General features: G+C 41.0%; 1 protein-coding gene across 1 annotated transcript; it reads right to left on the bottom strand.

The window, feature by feature from the left end:
• Window positions 1-15755: 15755 nt before the first annotated feature.
• On the bottom strand, window positions 15756-16205 carry LOC111883809 (uncharacterized mitochondrial protein AtMg00810-like). Its single transcript, XM_023880133.1, has one exon. It carries the CDS (start codon window positions 16203-16205, stop codon window positions 15756-15758), a length of 450 nt encoding a protein of 149 aa, XP_023735901.1.
• Window positions 16206-17042: the final 837 nt, after the last annotated feature.

Raw genomic sequence — 17042 nt, 5'->3', positions numbered from 1 at the left:
GTTGATATAAAGTCACACTACACTGAGAGATTTAAAGAGATGTAGATCACTAGTGTAAATAAATGTAAGTTTTGTTTATGCTTATGTTTCTGTATTAACGATGACATCCCAAATGTTTTAAAATGAACAAAATATGTTTCTTCGAAAATGTTTTAATAACGTATTTATCGTGTTTTTCTGGGAACAAATTCCGCAACATTTTTATTAAAATAGGTACTCTGATTTTTATAAAGCATAAACAAAATCGGTCTTTTCTGGCCGTGAAAATGGGGATGTCACACTCTGCGAGTCTGTTCTTGGACACGGTGAGTCTGGTCGCGGAACCCTAACCTCTTCTGGTTAAGCCTCGAATCAGTGAGTCGAGGGGTGCCTCTGTGAGTTGAGCAGGATGGGACTCATAGATCGTTGGACTTGACAAGTCTTGGGGTGACTCGGCGAGTTGAGTCGTTTTTTAAGAGTTTTCAGAGTATAAGGACGCAACGAGTCAACGGGTTGAATCAGTGAGTAAAGGTAGTCAGGAAGTTTGACTTTGGCCTGGACGTTGACTTTGACCTTCAAGGGTGTTATGGTATTTGGTTATTTATGTCAATGCTCCATTGATGACAATAGGTGTTGGAGTTTGGAGTAGTGCTTCAGGTGTGTGCTTCTGTGGTTCAGTTCTTCATTTCAGGTGAGTTATCCTTACTGTACTCAAGGGTCTAAGGCACCAAGACCGGCCCTTTGAATTGTTGGTTAGAGCTTGTTATGCTTATGTGATGATATGCTTGCTAGTATCCTGGTAGATAGGATAATGATATGAGGATATGCTTTGTTAGCTTAGTATCCTAGAGGAATGGATAGTTAAGTGATGGCTACTTCTGTTGGATCAACACCCTGGTATTTGGGTAATGGTTATAAGTATAGACATGTAGTTGGTCTTGCCTTATGTATGCTGATAGGAGGTTACCTACGGAATATGTATGGTGAGCAGTAGCAGAGGGTATTCCATCACAGTAGGATGATAGGGCCCTAGTATGTTGGTTCTGAAGAATGTTATATGGTTGCCTGTTATGAGTGCATGTTTTCTAGTGTATGGGCATTCCAACCCAATGGTTGTGGGCCAGGAGTATTCCATCCCGGTAGGATGATTGGACTCATAGTAGGTTGGCATTCCAACCCGATGGTTGAGGGGCCTGGGTATTCCATCATGAGGGATGATTGGGCCCATAGTAGTAGTAGTTACTGTATGTATAGAAAGTGGGGCATTCCAACCCGATGATTATGGGCCAGGAGTATTCCATCCCGGTAGGATGATTGGACTCATAGTATGTTGGCATTCCAACCCGATGGTTGAGGGGCCTGGGATTATTCCATCTTGCGAGATGATTAGAACCATAGTAGTTATTATTGTACGTATAGGTGTATGGGCATTCCAACCCGATGGTTGTGGGCCAGAGGATTCCATCCCGGTAGGATGATTGGGCTCGTAGTATGTAGGCATTCCAAAGCGATGGTTGAGGGCCAGGTTTATTCTAACCGGAAGGTTGAATGGACCCATAGTACGTTGTTCTTTGCTGTATGCGTATGTTTATGTGTGTATGGGTACTTTGGGGGAACTCACTAAGCTTTCGGGCTTACAGTTGTGGTTTATTGTTTCAGGTACTTCAGGATATCGTGGCAAGGCGAAGGCGTGATCGTACCGCTCCTCATGTTTTATGTTCTTATGATATGGTTCTGGGAAATACTCTGATGTTTGAACTATTTTTGAAAAAAAATAAGTTGTGTTAACTTAATGGTTTTTTAATGAATTAAAATGTTTTAAATTGGTTGAAATTTTTGGACGTTACAAGTTGGTACTAGAGCCTTGGTTTGAGTGAATTGGAGGAACATTCATGTGAATCCAGTCTCAAATCAAGGAGCGATTTTCAAAATGGTTTTCAAAAGGTTTTTCAAAATAAGTAAAGGAGGATGCAAAGGGTACGATCAGCCAGAGCCAGTAAGTAGACCCCAAAATACCATACAAGTTATTTGATTATGTGATATGTTAGAACAGCATGCTAGTACTAGGCTAGGGATCTCCAGGAATTGCGTGATAGAATTGTTTGATTTGTGATGCCTGCTAGCCTAGGGTTTTCTTGTTATGAGATATTCAATATTCCTCTAAGAGTGAGGATTGAGTGCTTGTTATGCATGTTTGTGCTTAGGGTGTTGTGGTGATACTTGAGACAAATATGGGTAGGTGTGGAAGGTAGTATGAGTCCGTACTAATGAAAGCACATGAACCATACACATATTAAGGAGGTCACAACCCCTAGGTTGTTGGTTAGAGGTTAGCTCGCGGCGGTTATGTGAAGTATCTGAGGATCTTGTTGGTGTTTTTCAGTATGGCTGATGCGGGACGTTTCAAGTCTGGATCTGGTTCGGGATCGGGATCAGGAGAGGGTGGTCAGGGTGGATCAGCGCCACCCGAGATTTTTTGTCATATGAGGACGTATGAGTTGGATGCTAGGATTCGTGATATCCTGCATGATGAGGTTGTTGCTATGTTCCGAGCTGAGTTGTCGGAACTGTTTGGGTCGATCAAGACCGCCATGGTTGAGTATTTTGATGAGCACTATGCAGCTCTTGCAGAGACAGCAGCCGCGGCAGCCGCAACAGCTGTGGCAGCGACAGGGGGAGGAGCCAGTCGGGGCTTTCATTATTGGGATTTCGACAATACGAAGCCCCCTACTTTTGATGGAGTTCAGGATCTGATTGTTTCTATGATATGGTTGTCAGATGTGGAGGGATGCTTCTTCACATGTTCATGCCTTGCTGATTAGAGGGTGAGGTGTGCTCTGAACCTATTGAGGCTCTGGGAGAAGGGTTGGTGGAGGTTGACTATGGGATCGTATTTGGATGCGCAGAGAGCTGCGGTTACATGGGATCAGTTCCGAGACATGTTCAGTACTCGTTATGTTCCGCGGGTGGAGCGGGAGAGATTGGCTCAAGAGTTTTTGGAGTTGAAGCATGATTCTGATTCAGTGACGGAGATCACCAAGATGTTCACGAAGAGGGCGATGTTTTGCCCTGAGTTTGCTTCAGAGCAGGCTCAGATGACCCGATATCTGAGTATGCTCAAGATGAACATCAGGCAGTTCGTATCCACGCAGAGGTGTAGTACCTTGTTGGAGTTGCAAGAGGCCTCTAGGTGGCGTGAATTAGAGATTAAGCTTCAGTTGAGAGAGCAAAGGCAGGCTCCGGTGCAGTCTCAGCCTGCACCGAAGCGGATGAGAGCTGTTGATTATAGACAGGGAAGTCAGAGGAGTCGCACTTGCGGGAAGTGTCGCAAGATGCATGAGGGAAGTTGTCATTCTTCTTCGGGGTGCCACAAGTGTGGCAAGGGGGGCCACATAGCCAGGGATTGCAGGCAGTCGACTCTAGCGGCAGGAGTCCGACTTTGTTACCATTGTGATCAGGTTGGCCATATGAAGGCCCATTGTCCTCTATTGGCTTCTAGGTCATTGCAGGCCCCAGCGCCAGCCACTTTGAGACTTACTGATGGAGGTCAGGGTAGAGCAAAGCCTCCGAAGGCTCCAGGGCATGCTTATCATCTTGTGACCGAGGAGATCAGGTCAGCGCCAGAGGTGTCAACCGGTATGTTTTCTGCCTTATCTTGTTTATGTGGTGTTTATGAGATGTTGTTTCTTGCATGAGATATAAAGTGTTGTATGTGTTAGAGAAGAGTTAGTATTGAGGGTTTTTAGAGGGTTAGTATCTGGTGTGGAATTCGTGAGAAAGGAAGGTCATGATTGGGGAATTTGGGAACTTTCAGCAGGAACTCAGGTTCCTCGATATTCGGTGTAATGGTTTGATTTGATTGAGCAGCGTGTTAGTTTCGCCGCTAGTGGATGGTGGTTAGTGCCCTAAGTGGGGGAGAATTGGAAATTCTCGGATGAGCCGCTGCTTGTAGAATGTTGCCTGTCGTGGTTTGAATGCTGGTTATTGGAGTGGTGCAATGAGGCGGTTCAGTTATAGTAAGGACTTTGCATGTGTCGTGGATCTTTGAACCAGTAGTGAGGATGATGTTATGTGATAGCGGCTAGTGGGGTTGTCCCTGAATGGTGCAGATGTCGAGGAAATGCGGCAGGCTATGTATGGATTTTTTGCCATGCGATCAGTCTTTGAATACGTATGCATGTTCAGAGTTAGTGGTGTGCGCCGCTAAGGGGTGATGTATAGTGAGGTCGTGTCACTGTGGCAATGTTAGATGATGCATATGCATGTTTTCAGTCTCCTTGGAAGAGGAGGGGATAGTGGTTCCAGATTGGAGATTTGGACAGAGGAAGGTGAGATAGCAGGTTAACAGACTCGGGAGTAGTCTGGACCGGTGATGAGGACTGTATAAGGATATTACAGTCGGAGGTTGAGGACCTAGAGATCGTGATGAAGAAGTGGTGAGTGGGTTACACTCCATTGTGTCAAACCAAAGGGTTTAAGGGTGACGTAAAGACATGGTCCTTGGTTCCGAGTATGGTTGTAGGCTTGAGTTATGTATGTGGAGGTATTCCAATCTGGGGTATTCCATCATGAGGATGACCGGACCCTATGAATGATTGGACCTGTTGTGTTTGGTATTCCAACCCGAGGGTTGATTGAGCCAAACATACATGAGGATGTGAGGGTATACCATCCTAGGGATGACTGGACCCATTATAGGCATGCGTGGTATTCCATCCCGAGGCTGATTGGGCCATGTCACACCCCAAAACCATGAACGACGGAAACGTTCTGGGGCGGAGGACGTCATGTACAGTATCACAACAATGAAAAGTAGTAAACAAGCAACAACATCATCCATTGCATTAATAATATAATTTTAATACAAGTGTGTTCTGTCAAATTATGATAACCACTAAAGTATAAATCAAAATGAAAGATGAGTCTTGAACGAGCTCCATCTTCTCTAAACCTTGCATCGGTACTTGTCTATCGTTGACCTGAGGATACAAGTTATTTTGAAAGAGAATATCAGCTTTAAAGCTGGTGAGATCATAAGTAGTAATGTGTCTTAATTTGTAAAACTTGTAATGAAAGACTTGAAATTGTTTGGAAAGAAAGCTTGTATAAGTATGAAAATGTTTGTAGAACAACTATAAACGTTTGAAAAACCCTAGAAATCCCTATGATTCCTACTATTATAAAAGGGAGTCTTGTACCAAGACCTAACTGCTCTGAATGTAGCCTTCTACCAAGACCCGACTGTGCTACTATTATTATCATTATAAGAAATTGTATCCTTTGGTACTAGGATACTCAAATATAATTCACCTCATCGATTATGTGAATGAGCCACAAGATAAAATGTAATAATATAAATAACCTAAGTATTACCCTTGGGTACTAGGGTAACTAACAGTGTTAACTGGAGACATCCGTAGATGTACATTTACCTCTGTTGCTAACAGATGGGTATAGGAATAGTTAGTCCCTTAAAGTATACCTGTAATGGTATCAACCGTTGACATCTGTGGATGTGCTTTTACCTCTGTAGCTAACAGAGATTCTAGGAATGGTTAATCCCGCAACGTATCCTTTGGTACTAGGATATTAAATTCAATCTATCTTGTCGATTAGGTGATTTTATCACAAAGTAAAGATAAGAATGAGGATTATATAACAGAATCTATACATATAAAATGTAATGGTAACTCATTATATATTATCTATGTAAACTTACTCATGTAAGTGTAATCATGTAAACATATCTATCTAACAGTATAGTAATGTACGGTAATGTTCTGCGTGTGCTAGCTGTAATGTATTTTCTCTCTCTATCTAGCATGTATAGTAATGTACTGTGTGTAATAGTTGTAATGTGTGTTCTCTCTCTATCTAGCAAGTATTGACTCATGAATGAACTGACTCGTTGGATGAAATCGCGTTCTAGTAATAGTTCTAGTATCTTCCTGAACTACCCCTATGGTAGCTTACTAGTAATGTAACTAGTACGTATGAACATGGAAGTATACCCTTGCTACCCAAGGGTATTGAATGAACTGGAAGAACCTTTATGACTATATATGTACACATGATATATAACTAATATTTAAACGACCTTCGGACGGATACCCGATACCCCACCAGACCACATCTCAACGGCGAAAAGGAAATAGGGCGGGCAGGCCTTCTTAAGCCTTTTAAACATTGCTTATATAACTATACATACATAGACATACAATTGATAATATAAGAGCATAAAATTAGTTTTGTAAAACCTTTGAACATGATTATTATCTAAGAAAATGTCGACTTCATGTTAGCCTATAAACGGGTTGAAAGTACTTGTTTGATAAGACAATTTAAGTATAAAGAACATTTGTTTGAAACAAAAATGTAAATGAGTTTGTAATGAAACATACAGTGTAAAATGAACAGTTTAATAAGGAGTTTTTAAACCTATAAAACGTTTATGAAAATCATTTGAAGAAACTGTTTGGTAAAATGGCTAATGAGTAGTAAATCATTTGAATGCTGCTTATTAATCACATGTGATTGATATAATAACTAGCATGATTCTACTTGTATCCCCCCATAAAACATTTAAAAACATTTAAAACATTGATTAAGGGGTATGAACTCACCTGTTGTGAGTGGTACTGATGAACTGAAGAGGTAGGACTGCTAGGTGTCAAGTAAAGTCTTGAACACACTCTATTATCCTAGTTAACATATAATATCACATATATGTAACAAATTAGTCTATAAACAACTATAATAAAAAGTCAAGACACCCTAGGACATGCTAAACACCTTTAACAAGTGTTATTAGCCTCTAGGGTTGCATCTAAGTGTTGTAGGGAAAAGCTATTGTGTGTAGGGTTCAAGGAAAACTCCCTAATGGAGTTCACGACCCTAATGTCAGTAACAAATGAGTTCACGGTCGTAAACTCATGATTTTACGGCCGTAAGCTCATACTTACATGATTATTTGATGTTTGAGGCTCTACAAGACCCTAAGAAGCATTTCTACTTAATGGCAAGGTCTTTGGAAGAGTTTAGGGCATCCTATAACTCCTTTGAGGAGTTCACGGCCCTGGGACCAAACCCCTTGGAGATTACGGCCGTAATCTCCCATGGAAAGGGTGTTTTTGGTGTTTTCAAGCCCCTAACTTAACTAGGAATGAATCTAGGCTAGTGTCGAAGGCTTATGGAGAGTTTAAAGCACCTTTTGGCCCTATTGTTTGGAGTTCACAATCCAAGAACTTCTTGGTCCGTGAACACCTTACTCTTGGTGTTCTAGGGGTGTTTTCTAGTCCTAAACACATTAGGGTACAATTCTAAACTAATTTCATTGCAAGAGGAAGGGACTAGGGTTTCATTTGTCCCTTAAAGAAGGGTTTACGATCCAAGATGTTCTTGAGCCGTAAACTCTTAAATCTTGATAGTTTCCTATGATTTCTAGTGTATTAAGTACATAATAAGCTCTATAATACAACTAGGTAGAAGTACCCACATTCTAGGACGAAAGTCCGAAGATCCTTGAGAGAGAATTCGGCTTTTCCCTAGTTGGAAATGTAACTAATGAATAAATATGGCTCAGAATCATATATATACTCCTGGGTTTTTTGGCAGAAAATATTTTATTCAGGCATTGAATTCTATTATCAACGAGTTTTGGAATAACAGAGTTGCGCAATACCCTAGTGCATCCTCTCTCCTGATATCTCATCAAGTGTAAATCCTGAAATACTCAAACTTATACCAAAAAGTCTGGAAATTTACTGCAACTGTTATAACTTCAATTGACTTGATATGTTATATAGAATGGAAATTTTGGGTTGTCACAAGCCAGGTATGAGTAGTTGCGCGATATGGTTGGTTGATGGGTTACGGGAGCTGAAGAATGCAGTATCCTGTCAGCGCAAGCATAGTATAGAATCGGAGGGGGAAATCAGGATTCGTTCCAGGTTGCAAGTTATCAGGGTTATCGCCAATTGTTGGGTATAGAAGATGGATTAGTGTCTTGGAAGAGCTCAGTGGGTGTTTCGTGGTTGATAGGTGGTGCTATTGATTTGAAAGGTCAATGGTCGGTTTGGAGTAGTGGAAAGGATGCCACGCGAGAATAAGCCATTTTAAGAGAGATACAGAAGTAGGGTTTGTAAGAACCTGAGTTGAATGAGAAATCGGAGTTTGCAGTGCATGGGGTTTGTTCTGAAGCGTATGGTGCAGTAGGCTTTGAGGACAAAGCCTAATTTAAGTTGGGGAGAGTTATAACATCCCGAAATTTCAGAAGTTCAATGAAGGGCCAAAAGTGTAAATAAAAGAAGGGACTCGACGAGTAGGTCTTCTTACTTGTTGACTCAGAGCGGGATTGGGTCGCAGACTAAGTGGCCGGCTCGCCGAGTCAGTGGCTTGGACTCGATGAGTTGGTGCTGAAGAGAGAAAACCCTAATCCCGGGGGTTATGCCCTATATAAAGCATATTATAACCCACCCTCAGCCTCTTTTCTACCCTTTTGAGATTCAGAAATCCTAGAATCGAGTGAGCCTTCATTAATAGAGAGATTGGAGGAGAAAATCTTGGAAAGGGGCTTGAAGATCAAGAGGCTTGCTGCAAAGGAGTGGTGTAGATCCGGGATCTACTTCAGCTGGAGCTTATATTGGAGGTAATAATCTGTTTCTTGGGCTCTTTTGCATCTAGATCTATTATCATTTGAGATTTGGGGCAGTTTTGGTTTGATTGAGAGCTATTTCGAGTTAGAGGCTTACATCTGAGGTTGCTACCCCAGACCTAGGCTTGTGATGGTCCAAAATTTCATAAAGCTCCTGCCTAAGATTTGTTGGTGAAGCCCCCTAGTCCTTAACCCTAGCCCTAGAGTGTTTTGGGCCTATAGCTCCTTGGCTTCACATAAAGTTTTCCACTTTATGTGAGGGTTAGATTGTAGAAGAGTGGATATATGGATTGAAGCCCCTGCATGGCTCGAAAAGCCTCTGTATGGATTGAGAATTGGAGAGACTCGTCAAGTCACATGGGTGTACTCGACGATTTGTATGAACATGAGCATGGACTCGGCGAGTTGGAAGAAAAACTTGGAGAGTCTGTTGAAGACTGCCTTAGACTCGGCGAGTCTGTTCTTGGACTCAGCGATTCTGGTTGCGGAACCCTAACCTCTTCTGTTTAAGCCTCGAATCAGTGGACTCGATGAGTCTTGGGGTGACTCGGCGAGTTGAGTCGTGTTCTAAGAGTTTTCAGAGTATAAGGACTCGACGAGTCAACGGGTTGACTCGGCGAGAAGAGTTAGTCAGGAAGTTTGACTTTGGCCTGGACGTTGACTTTGACCTTCAAGGGTGTTATGGTATTTGGTTATTTATGTCAATGGTCCATTGATGATAAAAAGTGTTGGAGTTTGGAGTAGTGCTTTGGGTGTGTGCTTCCGTGGTTGGGTTCTTCATTTCAGGTGAGTTATCCTCACTGTACTCAAGGGTCTAAGGCACCAAGGTCGGCCCTTTGAATTGTTGGTTAGAGATTGTTATGCTTATGTGTTGATATGCTTGCTAGTATCCTAGTAGATAGGATAATGTATGAGGATATGCTTTGTTAGCTTAGTATCCTAGAGGAATGGATAGTTAAGTGATGGCTAGTTATGTTGGATCAGCACCCTGGTAGTTGGGTAGTGGTTATAAGTATAGACTTGTAGTTGGTATTGCCTTATGTACGCTGGTAGGAGGTTACCTATGGAATATGTATGTTAAGCAGTAGCAGAGGGTATTCCATCATGATAGGATGATAGGGCCCTAGTATGTCGGTTCTGTAGAATGTTATGTGGTTGCCTGTTATGAGTGCTTGTTTGCTAGTGTAGGGGCCTTCCATCCCAATGGTTGTGGGCCAGGAGTATTCCATCCCGGTAGGATGATTGGACTCATAGTAGGTTGGCATTCCAACCCGATGGTTGAGGGGCCTGGGGTATTCCATCCTGAGGGACGATTGGGCCCATAGTAGTAGTAGTTACTGTATGTATAGAATGTGGGGCATTCGAACCTGATTGTTGTGGACTAGGAGTATTCCATCCCGGTAGGATGATTGGACTCATAGTATGTTGGCATTCCAACCCAATGGTTGAGGGGCCTAGGGTATTCCATCTTGCGAGATGATTAGACCCATAATAGTAATTGTATTATGTATAGGTGTATGGGCATTCCAACCAGATGGTTGTGGGCTAGAGTATTCCATCCCAGTAGAATGATTGGGCTCGTAGTATGTAGGCATTCCAACCTGAAGGTTGAGGGCCAGGGGTATTCCAACCAGAAGGTTCAATGGACCCATACTACGTTGTTCTTTGTTGTATGCGTATGTTTATGTATGTATGGGTACTTTAGGGGAACTCACTAAGCTTTCAGGCTTACAGTTGTGGTTTATTGTTTCAGGTACTTCAGGAGATTGTGGCAAGGCGAAGGCATGATCGTACCGCTCCTCATGTTTTATGTTCTTATGATATGGTTCTGGGAAATACTCTGATGTTTGAACTATTTTGAAAAAAACAAGTTGTGTTAACTTAATGGTTTTTGAGTGAATTAAAATGTTTTAAATTGATCGAAATTTTTCGACGTTACACACACCGACAAAATTCAATGACATAATCTTTGAGGAAACATAAAGCAGCATGGTAAGCTCCCATGCTAAGATCGTCGACTTGGTGTCTTCTGAAATGTGAAGCTATCCCCAGGATGCCATTGGGATTGATTGCTGGGAAATCGGTGTTGGTGATGGTTTTTTGAGTTTAGTTGTTCCGGAAGATGTGGTATCGGAACAGCACACAGTTCGGTTCGAATTTAGTTAAGATTTTCCTTCCGAACCTAGAAATCTTGGTGATCCTTTTCCGATACCATACTTGTTTTTGGGGAAGTGCATTCTTAGAATAAAAGGTCTTCAATCATTCACGTTCAGTTCAAATGATCATTGGTAGATCATCTTCTGGGTGGAGAGGAGCGAACTTAGTGTAGAATTTGTTGTATGGAGAGAGAGGAAGATCAATCTGGTCCAAATCTTGGTTGGGAAGACCATAGTACATAAATGGCACTATCTCCAAATCATGTATAATCCCTTCTCAACAAAGAGGGGAAATCCCTAGCATCGGATGAGGATCATCTTTGAAGGCATGGATCCGGATGCTTTCCTCAAGAGCTTGATTTATTTCTTCCTGGTACCAACCATTTTTCTCTTTTATGGGAGTGCCGGAGTAGGGAAATTCTAAGATGGAATTCTTTCCCTTGTCTTTTTGTTTGTTTTGGGATCGATAGAATGTGTCACATATTCTCATCTATGACGAATTTTAGAGGAGACGAAGGCAAAGGCTCTTCTGGAATATCAATAAGCTTCTGAAGAGAAAAGCCTTCATCGATAGGAGCAATCTTGGGCGAAGGAATCAGAGGCAGCATCGATGTGGTGGCTCGGAAGCCGTCAACCGTTAGTTTGGTTTTAGCCTTAGCCACTTCTCGACTTCTTTGAAGTACATCAGCCAGAGTTGATGGCCATGAGACTACTGACCATAATCGTTTTTCTTCCTCGAAAAGTATTTTTGTTGGGAACTTCTTTGGTGTTGGAATCCCTATGATGGCATTCGAGATGTAATTATCTTCTTCATCATCATCGTCATTTGGAGAACCTGAATGAACTTGTAAAGAGTCATCAGAGTTTTCATCTCGGAGTTTATACTCCGAGACAGGTTTCCAGGGAAAGGCTTGACTTCTCCTGCTGGGGCCTTCTCCCCCTCTTGCAATGGATGATCTGGCAATGTGCAAGCAATGTAGAGGCTTTGAGATCCGAGAACTTGTCGAACACCTTTTAAAAACGTTTATTCATCTGTAGGGTCAGAGCATCATAAGCTTTAGTTGTGGGAGCATGAGCTTTGAGGTGATCGAAGAGTTGGCCAAGAATCAATAGCATCTCATCAAATTTGTTATTTGGGACATCCACAATGTTCCAGGATGCCCAAAGGAGCTTGATAAGGACTTGTTGTATGATCAGATTCATCTCATTTTTTTTGTGGATCTCCTTCTCTAGTCTTTGGATTTGTTTTTCATGGTGGACGTGGGTCTGTTTGATGAGCTCATTTGTAGCACCGATAAGATCATCATGAACATTCAACATTATAGTGATTATGTCAAGGTAATGATCGAGAGATGCATCATATTTTTTTTCAACCTCCTCGATGGTATGTTTGAGGCAGAGTGAGATAAGTTGATCGAGTTGAGCTTCAGATAAAGAATTTAAAATTGCATCTAGCTTGGATTCTAGACTAGAAACCATTTCATCAATCTTGGCATCGAGTATGGCCACTGAGGTTTTAATTGATTCAACATTCTTTATAGCATCAAAGACATTGTCTCGGAGTTCCAAAAGGGAAAAAGGATCAACATAATTACCAACTGATGATTCCATATCCAAAGTGGAGGTCCAATACTTTGATATATCATCTTCTTGGTTGACAGGTGGTTCAGAGGGGCCGACCTGAGTTGCATTGCCTATATTATCCGCCTTGCGAGGAGTAGACTCTGTTTCACCTCTGAGATGCATATGGGCTTGATCGTCAATCTTGATCTCTTCATCCACAGGTTCGGAAGAACAAAAGGAGATCCCAAACTCATACATTTGTCTTGAAGAATATGGATTGGTTAGGAGATGAAGTGAGGAAAACAGTGGTTGAGCAGCAATTAAAGTATTATCATCATTGAACAAAACTTCATCTAAAAGTTCTTCATCAAGATCGGGATGCAAAGCATCATGTGGTTGAGTCTTGGGAGTATCGTTTGAGACGATGTTATCTGGTGTTTCTCCGAAGGCAAACTCTAAATTTATGACTACATCAGTTGGAACAACAAAGGGCAAGTTGCTCTAGATGGCCATGTTTCTCATCGAGATGAGAGTTGTTTCAACTTGAGGTCTGGTAAGTTCAGGATGCCTCGTATGTTCCCTTACAACAAAATCTTCCCGAAGAGGATCATTAGCACCTGGTCGTCCTGTACCTTTACCAGGTATCAGACCAGTTATGGATTCTGAGGTAGGAGGGACAACTCCTGCTTCAGAATGCTTACGGTTCGAGACAGGGATCTCGGACCGCGCTTGTAATGAAAGAATGTGGTTTTCCATGTTGACTTGTGGATTTGTTCCAGGGGCAAGGAACTTTGTTCAACACCAACAACACTTTGTTGGGAAGGTGAGGGTGGATTATGTGGAGACTCCCCGTGAGTGTGTGATTGTGATTTTGAAACTCTGAAGGGTACTTTGGAAGAGTGGGTAGGAGGGGTAAGAGGATGTCCAGAGTCAGTCGGAATGTCTTTGGTTCCTTCCTTTTGAGAGGAAGAACCGACTTTGGATCTCTTTTTGGATTTGGGTTTAGAAGGAGAGGTCTTGCATTTGGCATATTTCTTTTTCTTACCACAAGATGGAATAGCCTTGGCCACGTCGGATATGGGCTAAATGGAGAAAATGGTGGATTGTGTAGGGCTATACACAATTGAAGTCTCCAAATGTTGTTTTAAATGAATGGACCCGGAAGGTAGGGTGGCTAGCATGTGTTTCATAAATCGCCTAATGGGTCCGAAAGATGTTTGGCCCGGAAGGCGATAAGACTTGATAGGTTTAAAGGAGAGAAATACCTCTTTCGAAATCGTATCCATAGGAATTGGTTCACTTCTTTCATGGTACAATTATTAGATGGCCAGAGCCTAAAATCTCGGACTCGAAATCTCGTGAGGCTTGCGATTGATGGAAAACTTCTGAAAGACTTGCCACAACACTTCTATGAGATCTACAACGTTGTGTTTCCTAAGAAAATATTGTACACAACATAATGCCAATCCTTGCTGAGAGTGTCTGTACCACCATGCTTCCCAGATAGACCTCTAAGAATGGAATGCATGAAGACTATCCAATGGCTTGAAACAACTGATTTCTTGAACTTCTTCTCCTTAAAGTCTTTTGTATACCCAATGTGATTAAGGAACATCTAAAACTCTTCGGTAGATGGTTCTTGGACCTTAAAGCCTTGAGGGTTTTCATGAATTCCAATCACTTTCATGAAAGTGGACTTGTGAATAGGCACAATATGATCACATATGCTTTTCGTCTCGAGAACATCATTCTCGATCTTGATTCATTCAAAAGTTGTGTGGAGAAGACAAAGAGGAATCAGTAGGTCTAGAACTTTGGTGGCTGGAACTGAGATGGGGTGATGACCGATAAACTCAATCGTGACCCGGGTGGACTCGACGTAGTCAATGGGGTCGAGAGAGAAGAGCTGAGTTATATCCCTTAGGAAGGGTTTATTCGAAAAGGACGAGGCAGACCCTTTGGAAGACTTATTCTTTGGAGAGGATATGGAAACTTTGGGAACATATTGTAAGGAAGAAATTGTTGTAGGTTTTGAAGCTTTGAAGAACACTTTAGCAGAGAGAAAGAAATATGAGGGTTTTTGGAGCATAACGGGTAAAAGAGGTTTTGGGGTACATTTATAGGTTCAGGAAATGATGGGTTGGGTTGGAATAGTAATGATAAAACCCGGATTTGGAAACAGACCACATTTAATGTGTTGCCAAAAATGGATTGAGATGACCTGCAACGACTAAAGGATACTATGGCATGATGTGCAAAATAGAAACCGTCACTTGGGTGATGGGATGTTTAATTTACGGAGTTGTGTGCAAAAAGTGGTGTAATTTTCGAGGATTAAAAGGGATAATCATCATTAAAAAAAATAATTGTTTGAGTTATTTAAGAGAAAAATGTTTCGAAAGCAAAATGACAAAAACCTTTTGAACTTCTTTTAAAAGAATTGATTTCGGGGCCACAAGGTTCCGAGGCGTTTTGAAAATGAATCTCTGACCAGGAAATATACAAGATGAATTTTTGATAAGGTCTCAGAACTTGAAAAAGGTTCGAGATGAGATTATAGAAGTGATCTCAGGGCACTAAGGGTCCGAGTTGAGTTTATGTGATGATCTCGGAGCACAAAGGTTTTGGGACAGGCAAACATAAGATATTTCCAAGATTAGAATGAAAACTCTTGTACGTAATATAGAGTATGAGATTATAGATATTCAGACTGAATATTAGAGGTAAAAGATAGGAAGATCTTAGTGAACTTATATTAAATAGATTATGAGACTCTGAGACAAGAAGGATCTGATATCTGATATAAAATGAGATGAAAGTTCTATATTGTTCCATACTCAAATTCTGAGATGATCTTCTTAACAAACTTATGAACTAGGTTCCAAAATGAAATTAATACCAATGTGACTATATTGGTCATGAACTCCATTTGATGAATTGAGTTGTACAACTTAGAACTACAAGAGGTGTTTAGACAAAAACGCATGTAAAATGACCTTATTTATTCCAAGAGGCAACAGTTCTAAGATGAGATAAAATTTGACTCTGGAACTATTTTACTTTCTGGTGTTGCCATCAGAGAGTACAAACCTCTTGAAAGAACTAAGGATCAAGCATCATCATACCCATTTATTTAGAAAACCATTGAATTTGGTTTCATCTAATGCCTTGATAAAGACATCAACAATTTCATCGTCAGATGGAACAAAAATAAGTTCGATGTTACCATTTAAAACATGATATTTAATGAAATTGTACCGTATATCGATGTGCTTTGTCATTAAGTGCTGAATTGGATTGTGTGAAATGGTAATGGCACTTTATGAATAACAAGAGATTGGGATTTGTTGAAACCGGTAACCATAGTCCAAGAGCAGTGATTTCATCTAAAGAACTTGAGATGTTCAGCTAGAAGCTGCGATATATTTCGCTTTAGCTGTTGAGAGTGCAATACAGTTCTGCTTCTTAGATGACCAGCTAACCAAATGACCACCCAAAGCTTGACAGCCACCAGATGTGCTTTTTCTATCCAATTGAAGACCACCATAGTTCGAATCGGAATATGCTTGAAGGAGAAAACTCTCATTTGATGGGTACCAGATTCGGAGACTCTTTATACCTTTGAGGTATCGGAATATTTGCTTAACAACCAAGATATGAGACATCTTTGGATTGACTTGAAATCTGACACACAAATATGTTGAAAACATGATGCCTGTATGACATGTTGTTAGATAGAGTAGTGATCCAATCATTCCTCTGTACTTTTTTTCATCAATAGCAACACCTGAAGTGTCCGGAAAGATTTTATGTCTGAAACCCATAGGTACCTTGGCAGAAGCACATGTGTTCATTGAATATTTCTAGAGAAATTCCGATATGTACTTTTCTTGGTGAATAAAGATTCCTCCATTGGTTTGTTTAATTTGGAGACCAAGAAAGAAACTCAATTGACGATTCATACATTTGGAATCGATTGACCATCAGTTTAGCAAAATCAGCAACCATTAATGAATACATAGATCCAAAAATGATGTCGTGAATGTAAATTTGGACAAGCATGAGATGTTTTCCATTAGACCTTTGGAACGGGATAGGATCGAGAATACCTCTTTCAAAATCAGAATGCTTAAGGAATTCGGTGAGAGTCACATACCAAGCGCGGGGATCTTGCTTGAGGCCATAAAGAGCTATTCGGAGTTTGTAGCAGTAGTTCAGATATGAGAGATTGAAAAAACCGGGAGGCTGATGGATATATACTTCAATATCAAGTTCACCATTAAGAAAGGAACTTTTGACATCCATCTGATAAACCTTAAAGCCTTTGTGAGCAGCATAATCAAGGAAGATTCTAATGGCTTTAAGACGGGCAACAGGAGCAAAGGTCTCATCATAGTCAAGCCCTTCAATCTGTGTGACTCCTTTGGCCACCAATCTTGCTTTATTTTGAATGATAACTCCTGCTTCGTCTAGCTTTTTCTGAAACAACCATCTTGTACCAACAGCGGGATAACTATGAGGATGAGGGACAAGAGTGTTAGATTAGGCGTCTAATCACATAACTATAATTGGTATGTACTTGACCCGATAGTAGCATGGTCCATTTCGGGTTGCCTTCACATAACAATTTGATAGATGAATATTTGAGTAAGAGATTATTATGATTTATTAATATATTATAAGAATAATAT

The sequence above is a fragment of the Lactuca sativa genome, chromosome 7, assembly GCF_002870075.4.
Source record: "Lactuca sativa cultivar Salinas chromosome 7, Lsat_Salinas_v11, whole genome shotgun sequence".
NCBI lineage: Eukaryota > Viridiplantae > Streptophyta > Magnoliopsida > Asterales > Asteraceae > Lactuca > Lactuca sativa.
Note: the sequence above shows the minus strand (reverse complement) of the source record. Positions and strands in the feature narration are given on the sequence as shown.